Genomic DNA, 14,173 nt, shown 5'->3' with positions numbered 1-14,173 from the left:
GTCAGGACGTGGGGAACAATAGTTGGTACTACAGTGGGGATGTAGAGTGGCACCTCCTGCGACGATGCAGATGTGGCTGAGTTTGAAGTGGTCCCAGCGGCAGTCTGGAAAGCTGGGACGACAGTAGCGGGAGTGGTGGAATTTTCTTGGTTTGCCATAATCAATTCTCTAGTTAGTTCTATGAATAGACGTCTCTGTGAGCGAGAAGAAGGAGTGGGACTAGTAGAACGCTGAAAACGCTTCGGACCCCTACATTAAGATAGCCACCCCAACTGGAAAAAAGTTAGAAATACAACAATATAACATAAAACAGACCAAACAGAAATAACAGTAAATTATGGCGCTACATAGATCTTTCCAAGATTTCAGTTCTTGAGTTTAAAATCCCCGGCAACAGCGCCAAATTATGACAACGGGATTTTGGTATATATTCAAATGCAGGGAATTTTAGTCGTGAATTTAGATGTAGGAAATTATTTTGAGCGATCAGATATAGTAAAAGTTTGTGGTTGTAGACCCTGAATCGTATATCATTATTATATTTATACTCTTTAACTGGTGAGTTTCCAGGTCGAACACAGGGATTTTAAGTCACAAATTTAAATCAAGTGTTGATCTCATGAAAGAGGTGAAAAAGCAATAAAAGGACTCGCTTATAAGCGAGCCTGAATCTAAAGCTACAGAGTTGGAAAACTAAGTAAAGCGGTAAAAGTGAGCGATGGTGAGCGGAGCGGTGGTGAGCGGGACAGGTGCCGGCGATGGGTGAGCGAGAGAGGCATGAACGGATGGTACAATATATATTTATATAGATTTAGCGGTAGAGGGTGATGGAGAGGTGCTATGTCTGAACTGTGCGTCACTCAATCGCTAGATTTTCCTAGATGAAATAAGCGAGTGATGCTGGTGCTTAATCGAAACATATATGTATAATACGAAAGCGATAGAAGAGAGTAATGTAAGTATATAAACCGGTTTATAAAGAACTTTAATCACTGGTTCTTGACCTTAAGGGATTTACAACAAGACTTCAATGACACCCACAATCAGAACATTATGAGAAAGAAATCCTATTGTCACTAGAAATTTCTGTGACCCAATAGACCACCGCCTATGCCCCATCAATTATCCTAAATTCTGTCTCATTAGTGGCTTTACCCTTTTGTTACCTCTTTTTAATCAAAATTGATTTTGGACCAGTAATTAAGCATGTCGACAAGGCTCCCGCGTACTTAGCTACATTGAACTCCCTTGAATCTGTTTCTGACAAAAGACAAGGCTTGGATAATCAATTTTTTTGCATTCTTTCTCAGCGAAATGAAATTCTTTACAACTAGGGTTTATATAAATGTGAAAATATAGAAGAAGTGATGACGAAGAACAAATGATCTTTCATTGCTTACTACCAAAGTAGAAACTTCTAATTCTACAGAAGCTGTAACTAAAGCGGTAAACTAAAACTAAGTAAGCAGTATAGTGTGGCCTAGGGAGAAGAGAGATCTCAACTCTCTTGGTCATTCCTGCAGAGAACTCCGTTACAGGGTTGGAGCTCTCTAGAGGTAGGAAGATAGCTAGATTGCATGTACAAAAAAAAATGCTGGTAGACTCCTCTCGAAATATATATTACAAATGGATATCTGGCCCTATTTATAGCTAATGGGAGTAGCAGTTGCAAGCAGTTGAGAAGTTCCAACTGCTGGGCAGTTAGACAATTGCTGGCAGTTATACCGTTGGGGCAGTTGCTGGTCGTAACTCCCAAGGTGCTCGCTTCGTTCGCTTTGACTTGTAAGGGCACAGATCTTCCTCGCTCACCCAGATGGTTAGAGGGCATCAACGTAGCTAAGCGGAGTCGTCAATGCTGGCTGGTAGTGGGATGGCTGTACCGCTGCGGATTGTACACTTAGACGTTATTTGCAACCAGTTTTCGTCACTCCGCTGCAGTGGGTGTCTGGGTCGCTGGCCTGAGCGATGGCGTCGTTGCTTGTGAGCGGAAACGGTTGTCGCTTATCTCATCTGCCTTAGCTTTTCTGGACCCGTATCACCGCTTAAAGGGCAAAAATTGTTAATAATCTCAACAAACCAATTCCGAATCATGCCAAGCGAGATAGATTAATAAAGTATGTCATAAATCAGATGTTGTGATAGTTTTTATACAGAAATTCAAGTAATACATAGTTTTGTCAAACGGAGAATATACTCATATTTGGAGTCATCAGTCACATTCAATTACAAACTACTTCTGGAAATCTTGCATCTCCAAAACCGGTGTCATTGTCAAAGCCAATTTTAACGCTCGAAACGCCCCCTCGGTCGTTTCCGTCCAAGTGAACGGAATAAATGCAATCTTCTTCAACAAGTCTTTCAAAGGTCGTGCGATCTGCCCATACCCTTGGACAACCCAGCGATAATAACCGGTAAGGCCCAAAAATCCTCTAACATCGCGGACGCTGCGAGGGCCAGGCCACTCCACCACCACCTGTATCTTCTCTGGGTCCATCTCTACCTTGGCTGTTGATATCACATGACCCAAATACTTCAATTTTGAGCAACCAAATGAGATCTTCCGGTTCACCTTATACTGATTATCTTGTAAAACCTGTAGCACCTGTCTCAAGTGTTCCTTATGTTGCTGCCAAGACCTGTTGTAAACCAAAATGTCATAAAAAAATACCAGCACAAATTTCCTTAGATAAGATCGGAAAAGATCATTCATAGCGGATTGAAAAGTTGCCGGTGCGTTAGTCAGCCAAATGGCATAACCAGGAACTCATAGTGACCATTATGAGTGCAAAACGCCATTTTATAGATGTCCCTATCCTCTACTCGAATCTGGTTGTATTCGGAATGAAGATCAATCTTTGAAAATATCACCGCTCCCGACAGCTCATCTAACAGCTCCTGAATAACGGGAATAGGGTACTTATTCAGCACTGTCACCTTATTGAGCTCTCGATAGTCCACACAGAACTGCCAACTACCATCCTTCTTCTTGACCAACAACACCGGACTGCTGAATGGGCTGGAACTGGGCTTGATGATTCCGGCTAGAAGCATGTCCGCAACCATTCGCTCAATCTCGTCCTTCTGCACCTGACCATAGCGATATGGCCTTACCGATACAAGCCTTGAACCTGACGCCAACTCGATCCTGTGTTCGGTACCGCGAATTGGGGCAGCCCCTCTGGCTCACCAAAGACCCTCTCAAACTGTGATATAACATCCGCGATAGCCTCCCCTGCAAGCTCTAGCACCCCTAGCAGCGCCCCCGATACTACCATAACCAACAACTCCGCTTCCTCCATTCGAACCAACGTACGGACCCAATGGATCCCCTACAAAGAGCTAGATCTCCCCCCAATTGCACTCGTCTTCTTTAAAAAACACATGACATCGTCAATTTGGCCCAGTTTGCCTTAACTTCCCCAACTTTCGCCAACCACAATACCCCAAGGATAACGTCTACTCCACCTAGCAGGAAAGCGTGAAAATTTGCCTTTAACTCGAGACGGCCATTGACAACCCAATATTGCGGCATATCCCCACCGACTGGAAGCACCGCCCATCGCCCAACTGAACTCTGAATTGGCTTGACTCATCAGGCTTCAAATCGAACTCTCGAGCTGAAATTATGGCTAGCCCCACTATTGATCAACACCGTAACTCAATGCCCAAGCATTTCTCCCACGAAGCGCAAAGTCCGCGGCCTGGTGAACCCCACCATCGAGTACATTGGAAACACGGCCTTCTCCTTCTCCCCCTCTTCTGGCACGACTACAGTTGTTTCCCTCTCTTGCTGATCAGGATCACCGTGAAACTTGAAACAATGTAGATCTAACGCCTCGTCCTTATTTTCCATCAATACATTCAATTGTCACATGGGGTATTGATGCCCGGCATATATGTTTTCTTATAGCGAAAGCATAAACCTTTCGCTCGAAGTTCCGGGATCTCTTGAAGAGACATACGAGAGAATCATGATGGAGCGGCCAACTGCACCCAGGAGATTGACCGCGCTGGCTGAATTCGCTGCGAGGGTCTTGGGCCCAGTGACCCTATGAACCCCACCGACTCAGACATACTCGTTCTCGGCCCAGAGGAAAAACCCTGCCTTGGCGTAGGCCGGCCGAATGAAGCAGGCCACACGGGCGTACTACTGATAGCCTTCCAATCTTGGCCCCCACTCACAATTGCCAAATTTGACTTCACATCTCTTGCTAGGTCCATCGTTGTCTCTAAATCTGGTGGCTGCAGGAGACGGAGAGAACCCCGAACCTCCTCTGACAACCCCTTCATAAAGTATCCCAAGTAATGTTCATCACTCAACACCGGAACTTGACTGGCCAACTGAACGAACAAGTTGGAGTATTCCTCCACTGTGTCTGTTTTCGTAACCGCTGCTAACCTCTCGAAGGGGCTTCCTTTAAAATGAGCGTTGAATTGGTTTGTCAGAGCCCAAGAAAATTCCACCCAAGTCATATCTGGTTTTCTGGATTGAACCCACGAAAACTAGTATAATGCCGATCCCTCCATCCCCACCATTGCAGTAAAATATTTTGACTCATCGGCTGTTTGGTGCAACTTGAATAGCTGATTTGCCCTCGCCAACCAACCGATTGGATCTGCCCCATCAAAGAAGGCAACGATGGTGGCGTCAGATCCCTCTTCACTTCAGCTCGAATCTCACGCCCTGCCTCGGTCGCGGCCGAGTCTACCACATCCTCGCCCGCCTGCTGTCGCAGGGTGATTGACGTCCCAACCACCTCACCCGTCGCTTAATGGGCAGCCGCGATGGAAGCGACGGAAGCCGTCAGCCCGACCAAGGTACGAGCGATCTCCTTCAACTGCTCGGTTACCCTAGCCTGATTCTCCGCCATCGTCTTCATCTCTGTGCTGATCTCCGTTTTTCTATTCTTGAAATCGTCAAATCTCTGTTCATTGCGTGTGTTCGTCATCCCGGGTGAGTGTTCCACGCCCACCGCACCAATTGTTAGCACTCAAAAAAATCAAACGCGACGCGTTTTCCAATAGCCAGAAGGCTTCTGTTTATTTTCTCCATAATTAAAAAATGCCCTCTCAATGTTTTCATCACATACTTAACTAACAATTAACCCTAAGCCCAACAATTAGGCCCACAACTAATAAAACAAGGCAATCACGAATAATATAATAATATGGATAAATAACTAAACCACTACCAACCTAGCCCGCTCGCTGTGACACTATCGGCTATAGACCAGTAACGGTCGTGACTCTGCCACCCTAATCCCTGCTCCACATCAAAGGCCCAACCATGGTAAATGTTTTAGATATGGTTACTGAGATATAGAAATGCTTTACCATATTAAGCGTGAGGTCTTCTTATTTGTAGGAATCAGCCTTGAAACTAAATGAACTGATGGAGATTGGAATAATCACTCTTGTATAAGACATTGCTAAGGAAGGCCATGGTGTCAAACTCTTCAAAGTTACTATCCAAAAATAACCCGAAATGATTTTTAAAGTTTCGTCATATCAAATTTCGGTCATGAGGCAAGCAAGTTTGTCAATAAAAAATTATTCTGATGAGTTGTCATATAAAAGTTTCTAATAAAAATTTTATCTTTCCATGGACTAGCTTTACACTATGAACCATCTTCTCTAGTTGCTCTGTCATAATCAATCAAACCTATTTTGACCAAAGCGTCCACCATGAATGCCTAAAAGTAGACATCATCATCAAGGTGTAAGATAAGTCCTGAGATTCATCAGTAGCAACAACCGTGATTGAGCAAACAATAGTTGAGGAATTGCCACAGATCCCTTGACGTTTGAAAATAGCACCACCTAAATGCCTAAAAGTAGAACTACTTGAATGTTGAGATTTAGTAGATAAATCTAGAGCAATATGACCCCGTAAGTAGCATATGTGACATTCAATCTTAGGACATGAAAAACATGTGGTCAGAACTCCTAAAAATTTGACATTTTTCAATACCAAATGGTCGAGATGTACTAAATGGAATAAACCCATTAATAGGATAAGACACAGCTAAGACAACATCAAAACTCGGTGTCTTATCTAAATGAAATCGAATCTCCTCAAATATAATTCATGAATAGCAACATCAATAGTAAGCAACAGATGTCGATATAATAGTGATACACGAATAGTTTCATACTCAGGATGAAGAGTTATCAAGATCTGAATTAGTTCAAGATGTTTCTGACTATTCTCTGTCTGTTTTTGGCGATATCGATACGCTAAATCTAAACAAGAAACTCATTTATTGATTGACTAGGTTGCTATCGGATGGAATTCGAAGTGTTCCAAAACTGATAATAGTGAGCAAGACTTGTAGTTTAAAAACAATCGGCTAGAAAATTCCAAGCCTTATTTGCAACATAAAAATGAGTCAATAGTATCATAATTAAAAGTACATAAGTGTTGCGCAACCAAATGAAAACTTGATGATTCTTAATGTCTTAATCTTCCAACTTAGTAATATAATCTTCAACCTCGCGAAAATTAGGGTCTACATTCACAATATGAGGCGAAAGAGCAGGTGGCAGAACATCCTCAGTCACCATACACCACAATTTCTACAATTAAGAAACTTTTTATAGAACTATTGGGCCTAATTTTGCAGGGTATTAGGTTCGGCCGAATGTTGACCCAGTGCGCATTTTCGGGTAGCGGCTGCAGATTTTCACGTCACTTTTTATAGAATGTAGATATTGTAATTGTCTTCATACAAGATATCAATGATAGGAGATTGACCATCCATTCGACTTATATAAAAAAGATAAGCGAAACAAAATAACACAACTACAAGATTATAGTCAGCACAAAATATATACAAATCAGATCAGATAAAATATTGTAGAGAAAGAAAATAAAATAGTTACATAAATCAAATCTAATCAAAAGAGGATGGCGATCACCGTCGGCCATGAAGCACACACTCCGATCAATGTTCTGACAACATGGATGAAGATTAGGTGCATGATGTACACAAACTGCCGATCAAAATTATTTTTGCAGTGCCGACTCTTCGGAAGACACCGAATACAATGGTGTGGCAATGAAAGTCGATGATAGCCGGAGATGGAGGAAATGAATTTCAACTTAAACTAAAATGATCTAATACATATGAATGTTTGGGGAAAATTTATAAAATTATATCCCCCTAAAATATATGTACACAATAAATATATAAGATAGATTTGGGCCTAAGTTAATAATAATAATAATAATATAGCTAACAAAACTAAAACCCATCTAAACATTCGAAATAACCTCCATTCTCAATTACCAATCTTTACTCTTTTAAAGATTAAAATATTTATTAGCATAAGATAAATGTTAGGGAACTGATTTATCGAACAAAACACATTCGAACACTTTAAAGGGCCAACTCCTGAAGCGTGGGCGGTTCACACTTATAACTACGTTTCAACAACGAAAAACAATGCAGAACATAAAACAACAATAAGACAAGGTGTTTGTTGACTCGGTTCGATTATCAACATATCTACATCCGGGGGATACCAATCAAGGAGGAATTCCACTAACCAGTGCTGATTAAGGACACAAACAACCACAACTCATTTAACTCTAATACTAGTCATGGCTAACCCAGGAAAATACCTCCTAAGGTTCTCGTTGCCATAACCTCGTACTAACAACGACCACACAGCAAAGAAGTCCAGAGCTTAATCATTCCCTCCGGTTGGAACTTCATTAATTCCGAACACCTTCGACCTCTCCGACGAATTTTTCTGTCAAAAACTCATTCAAAACTAAGGGGAATCGATATGGATAGAGCGTTAGAACTTCACTCCATATTCTTCTTTCTAAAGTATGATCTCTAAATCACTCATCACCAATCTTCAACCCTATTAGGTTGAGTAAATCACTCACATTCCTGGAATAAAAGATTCCACATTAATTTCCCTTTGTACCGAAATGGAAGGAGTGAGTTCCCATATTTTGATCTTTCCTCAAATATGTCTTTTGTCTTTTGGAAAGTCTTTGCTGCATAAATTAAGACACCGTTAGTTCATCTGGCAAAATAACTTAGGGGAATTTCCATTCACATTCTCCCCCTTTTTGGCATATAAATCACGAATAAAAGTGCAAGAATTAACCTACTCGTGCACTCAATCATCCAAGAGTGAGTCCAACTATTACATGCCAACAAACATAAAAAGGGTACAGACAGCCTTCACATTGATATGGTTGTAATCACTTCGGACTTCCAACGAAAATAGCAGTAGCAGATAAAATCAATAATCAGCAAGGCAGACAACAACGAACAAAACTTTAACAGCTCCCCTTGAAAAATGATCTCCTATTTTCCTGCATTACTCCCACGATCAGATGACAAAGAATATAGACCTTCAAAAACATCCTCACTTTGCTGAGAAATGGTTGCAGCAGCAAATTTATCACCGTCACCAACAACTATTCCAACAATATCATCAAGAATTTCAGTTGCTTCACAAACAATATCTGCAGTCGTTACGTCGTGATGACATCTGTCTAACACCCTGTGTCCTGTGATGTTCATTCCAATCTTTGGTTTTGTTCTTCTTCAAATTCTGCTTCACCATCGGAACTGATTTGTTCTCTGGAACTTCAACATCAGCAAGAAGTCCACCTCGGACAAATGTAGTAGGTTTTCTGTGTGAGGACTCACAAAAACCTATTCCCTTGTGATCACCAAAAGGTTTTCCAATCGAAAGTACTTCATCCAATTTCTCCTTTCCCTTTCAAAGTCTATCATTCTCTTGCTTCAGCTGCACATTTTCAGCCTTTAATCTATCAGCTTCCATTGATTTTTCATGAACATCCTTCTTCAAAATTTCAATTTCATCATCCAACTTATTTTTTTTTTGAGTTTCCAATCGGTAAATGGTGTCCAAAAGTTCTTTATTTTTCACCAGTGATTTCTTTTGTTCTGCCACCATCTCCTTATAGGCTTCAATCAATTCATCAGCATCAAGTTCCATGGATTCCTCTGAAGCTTTATCAGTAGAAGCACCATCATCTTTAATAGATTCAGATTCATCGGCCATGAAAGCAACCACTTCATCATTTTCTGAGTTTTCTTCGCCTCCAACAGACCTTTCATCATCATTGTCACTCCATGTGGCTTGGTATGCTTTCTTCTCTCTTTTCTTCACCGTTGGACATTCAGATTTAATATGACCAGCTCCTCCACATCCATAGCAGGTAGGCTCTTGAACTGATTCAGGCAACTTCTTGAATCCACCATCGAACTTCTCTTTTGGCTTGCTGTAATTTGATGGTTTTTGTTCAGAGTATTTCCGCTGTGAGCTAGAAGTACTCACACCCTGATAACCACTTCTGTTCTGAAGCTTCCTATATTTCATCTTTGCTGCACGTTTCTCACTAATCATCCTTGAAAGTTTTCGACTCAGAAATGCCATTTCCTCATCAGATTCGATTAGCTCCATGTCTTCCACACTTAAAGCCATACTTTTTGGAGTTTCATCTTCAAGATAATTCATTTCATAACTCACCAATGTACCATATAATTCATCCAAAGTCATACTTTTCATCTTTGGTGGTTCATCGAGCATAATCACCTTTGGCCTAAAATTTTTTGTGAGACTTTCAAGCATCTTCCTCACCAGCCTCTTTTCTTTAAAGTGCATTCCAAGAGCTTCTGCTTGATTGACAACATCCATAAAGCGATTATAGTAAACAACGATTGTTTCGTCTTCATTCATCTTCATTCTTTCGAACAATGTCTCCACATGATCTAGTTTAGATTCTCGGACTTGCGCTGAACGTTCGAATGCATTTTCCAGAATGTCCGAAGCTTCCTTGGCAATTTGCAGTTTGATATAAGCTTCGTCCGAATTTCATCCACAGCATTAAAAATCGAAAATAGGGCCTTCGAGTTTGCTATTCCAGCAGCTTTTTCATTCAACGTCCATTCACTCTTCGGTCTCTTCACAAGAGTAGTAACACCATCTTCATCTTGGATTGTTTACATAGGATGAGACCACGCACACTCAACAGCATCAGAAACGTCTTCACCTTGAAGCATCAGAAAGGCTTCCATTTTGTTCTTCCAACTTTGGTAATTTGTCCCATCGAACAATGGAGGTCTTGATGTTGAACGTCCTTCCTTACTCATGTCTGCAACTGTGACCAGATCTACTCAATGAATTAGAGAACACTGCTCTGATACCATATGTTGGGGAAGTGATTTATCGAACATAACACATTCGAACACTTTAAAGGTCCAACTCCCGAAGCGTGGGCGGTTCACACTTATAACTATGTTTCAACAACGAAAAACAATGCAGAACATAAAACAACAATAAGACAAGGTGTTTGTTGACCCAATTCGATTATCAACAAATCTACATCTGGGGGATACCAATCCAGGAGGAATTCCACTAACCAGTGTTGATTAAGGACACAAACAACCACAACTCATTTAACTCTAATGCTAGTCATGGCTAACCCAGGATAATACCTCCTAAGGTTCTCGTTGCTACAACTTCGTACTAACAACGACCACACAGCAAAGAAGTCCAGAGCTTGATCATTCCCTCCGGTTGGAACTTCATTAATTCCAAACACCTTCGACCTCTCCGGTGAATTTTTCTGCCAAAAATTCATTCAAAACTAAAAGGAATCGATATGGATAGAGCGTTAGAACTTCACTCCATATTCTTCTTTCTAAAGTATGATCTCCAAAAAAAAAAAAAAAAAAAAAATCACTCATCACCAATCTTCAACCCTATTAGGTTGAGTAAATCACTCACATTCCTGGAATAAAAGATTCCACATTAATTTCTCTTTGCACTGAAATGGAAGGAGTGAGTTTCCATATTTTGATCTTTCCTCAAATATGTCTTTTTTCTTTTGGAAACTCTTTGCTGCATAAATTAAGACACCATTAGTTCATATGCTAAAATAACTTAGGGGAATTTCCATTCACAATAAAGAATTAAAAATTATGGGTCTATTTTACTTTCAATTTTTTTATTTAGTATAAAATATTAGGTTTCTTAATAATAATACATATGTTTTATACATATGTACTACGTAGGCATTGATTGGCGTACACATAAGTATAGTGTGGATGTTTTTATATCACTTATTTACCTCACATCTATTCTATACATATGTTCTCGACGTGGAAGATTATAATTGGTTGGAGGTTCTATATATATGAACCTAAATTGAATGAAAGTGAGATAACAATCTTTGATACAACCTCCTTCTCTTTCTTTCATCAATATATTCATTCATATCAATTATATCACTCACATCACTCATTTACACCTATATACATATATTACATACCTATATATACATATATTATAATATACACACACGGCACATATATATATATACATATTTACCAATATTATAACATTATTATATAACACAGCACGAAGGCTCTTGCCTATTTATTTTTATACTATCTATATTATCTATTTTCTAAACTATGGAAAATATTGCAAAAATTTATTTTAAACCTCTGTCTCTCACCGGCAATAATTTTCTGACTTGGTCCCTGGATGTAGAAATGCATTTGGTTTCTATGAGCCTTGTTCATACAATTGCTAGTGAAAATGCGGCTACAAGCCAAGATCGGGCTAAGGCTATTATTTTCATCCGCCATCATTTGGACATTCCTCTACAGTTTAAATATTTGACGGTGAAAGATCCACTAGATTTGTGGAATGAATTGAGGGAGAAATTTGGACACTTGAAATATATCACTCTCCCGAAAGCCCGACATGATTGTCTTAACCTGCGGTTGCAGGATTTTAAAAATATTACAGAGTACAACTCTGCTATCCATCATATTACATCTCAGTTGAAACTCTCTGGAGAAATTGTTACTGAGAATGATAAATTGGAGAAGACTCTCTACCTTTCATGCTTTGAATGTTGTGCTGCAACAACAGTATCGTGAGAAAAACTTTCAAAAGTACTCATAGCTCATTGCATGTATTTTATTAGCTGAGCAAAATAATGAGTTACTGATGAAAAATCATCATTCCCGGTCCACTGGTTCCAGTACGTTCCCTTAAGTGAACGTGACATTTCTGAACGAGGCCGAGGACGTGGTAGAGGCCATGGACGTGGTCACGGTTGTGAGAGTCAACACGGTCGATATACCCCTTACAATCGCCGCAGTTTTGACATTAACATGATGCAGAGTAAACCCCAATATGGGGATATAGCCGAAAAGGCTAAACAGGGAAAGAGGCAAATTGGAATTTGTAATCGGTGTGGCATTGAAGGCCATTGGGCCAATACCTGCAAAACAGCCAAACACCTAGCCGATCTTTATCAAGCATCACTACAGAAAAAGGAGAAAAAGGTCGAGACTAATTACGTTGATAACGATGACGACCCTGATGATGATCTTCTGGATTACGACACAACACATCTTGATATAGCGGATTTTTTCGTAGATCTAGCAAACCCCCAGTGACCGACATGCTATGTCATTTTATATTTTGTAATATTTAAATTATCGCATACTACGTTTTGTAATGCATTTTGTGATATTTATATTTGCCTTTATTAATACAGTGTCTATTTATATTTGAAGGTTAAATGGATGCCAATCGAAATGATGAAAATATGTGTTCCATTGACAGTGAAACGACACATACTATATTAAAACACGAAAAATATTTCTTTTATTTGAAAGGGGAAATAATGAATGTCAATACTATAAGTGGCAGTGCAAATTGAAGGCTCTGGAGAAGCCATTATATTTCTCCCCGCGGGGACGAAAATTGTGATATAGTATGCACTGTTGGCCACTAAAGCTCGAAGAAATTTACTGAGCTTTCAGGACATTCGGAAAAATGGTTATCACATTGAAACTATGAGTGATACCGATGGAGAATTTTTATTGATCACCAATATCATTGATAAAAAGAAATGCATCACTGAGAAGTTACCCTCACTCTCTATTGGTTTATATTAAGTCAGATTAGGTGTTGTTGAAGCACACCTTATGGTGGATCAAAAGATTGCCGATTTTCAAATATGGCATGATCGCATTAGGCATCCTGGCAGTATAATGTGAGATGAATAATTGAGAATTCGCATGGCCATTCATTAAAAGGTCAAAAAATATTAAACTCAAATGAGTTAACCTGTGTTGCCTCCACTCAGGGAAAATTGATAACCAAGCCATTGTCAGCTAAAGTAGGTATTGAATTACCTACATTTTTTGAAAGAATACACGGTGATATATGTGGATGAATAGACCCACCGTGTGGGCCATTTAAATATTTTATGGTGATGATTGATGCATCTACCAGATAGTCACGTATCTGTTTATTATATACTCGCAATATGACATTTATGAGATTGCTTGCCCAAATTATTAAATTACGGGCACAATTCCCCGATAATCCAAAAAAAACTATACGTCTGGATAATACTGGTAAATATACATCGAATGCATTTGATGATTATTGCATGTCGATTGGAATTAACGTAGAGCACCCAGTTGCTCATGTTCATACACAAAATGGTCCGGCAGAATCACTTATTAAAATATTTCAATTGATTTCTAGTAAATTTAGTATTAATTTTTTATTAGTCTTAAAAATATTTGTATCATTCTAAAAAATATTTGCCAATATAATTAATTATTTGTTTAATATTATTTCAACAATTTATACAAATCGTACATCGCACGGATTTACACGCTTGTTTAATATATTTATATACAAAATTTATGTTCTTAACTTCTTCAATGTTATTATTCTAAAACGGATGGAATATTGAAATTACTGTTGAATATAATATTTTTGAGAAAAAAAAATTAAAAGATTGTATGATAAATATATATATATATGAAAAAAGGAAAAATAGCCAAAGAATTCCTACAGTATTACTTTATTTGTCCACATAATTTGTCTTTATATATATATATGTTTAACATAATTTGTCATTTTTTATTTTGAAAATATGATTATATACTTTAATCATATTTTAAATTTTATTACTTATATTTTTTTTAATTTTAATTAAAATATTTAGTTAATTTGATTTTAATTTATAATTATTTCTACGGATAATTGACATAAAATCCCTCTAACCCTTATTTGATTGGAATTCAGTCCCTATTTTAAATATATGTATTTACACTCCCTACTTTACCAATGTGTTTAT

General features: G+C 38.9%; 1 protein-coding gene across 1 annotated transcript; it reads left to right on the top strand.

Moving 5' to 3' along the window:
- The first annotated feature begins 11,552 nt into the window (after positions 1 to 11,552).
- Positions 11,553 to 12,470, top strand: LOC127256907 (uncharacterized). The gene is made up of 2 exons (XM_051283132.1): positions 11,553 to 11,936; positions 12,051 to 12,470. The coding sequence occupies exons 1-2, from the start codon at positions 11,553 to 11,555 to the stop codon at positions 12,468 to 12,470; spliced, it is 804 nt and encodes a 267-aa protein (XP_051139089.1).
- The last annotated feature ends 1,703 nt before the right edge of the window (positions 12,471 to 14,173 follow it).

This window comes from Andrographis paniculata, unplaced genomic scaffold (assembly GCF_009805555.1).
Source record: "Andrographis paniculata isolate CXL003 unplaced genomic scaffold, ASM980555v1 Contig57END, whole genome shotgun sequence".
NCBI lineage: Eukaryota > Viridiplantae > Streptophyta > Magnoliopsida > Lamiales > Acanthaceae > Andrographis > Andrographis paniculata.
Note: the sequence above shows the minus strand (reverse complement) of the source record. Positions and strands in the feature narration are given on the sequence as shown.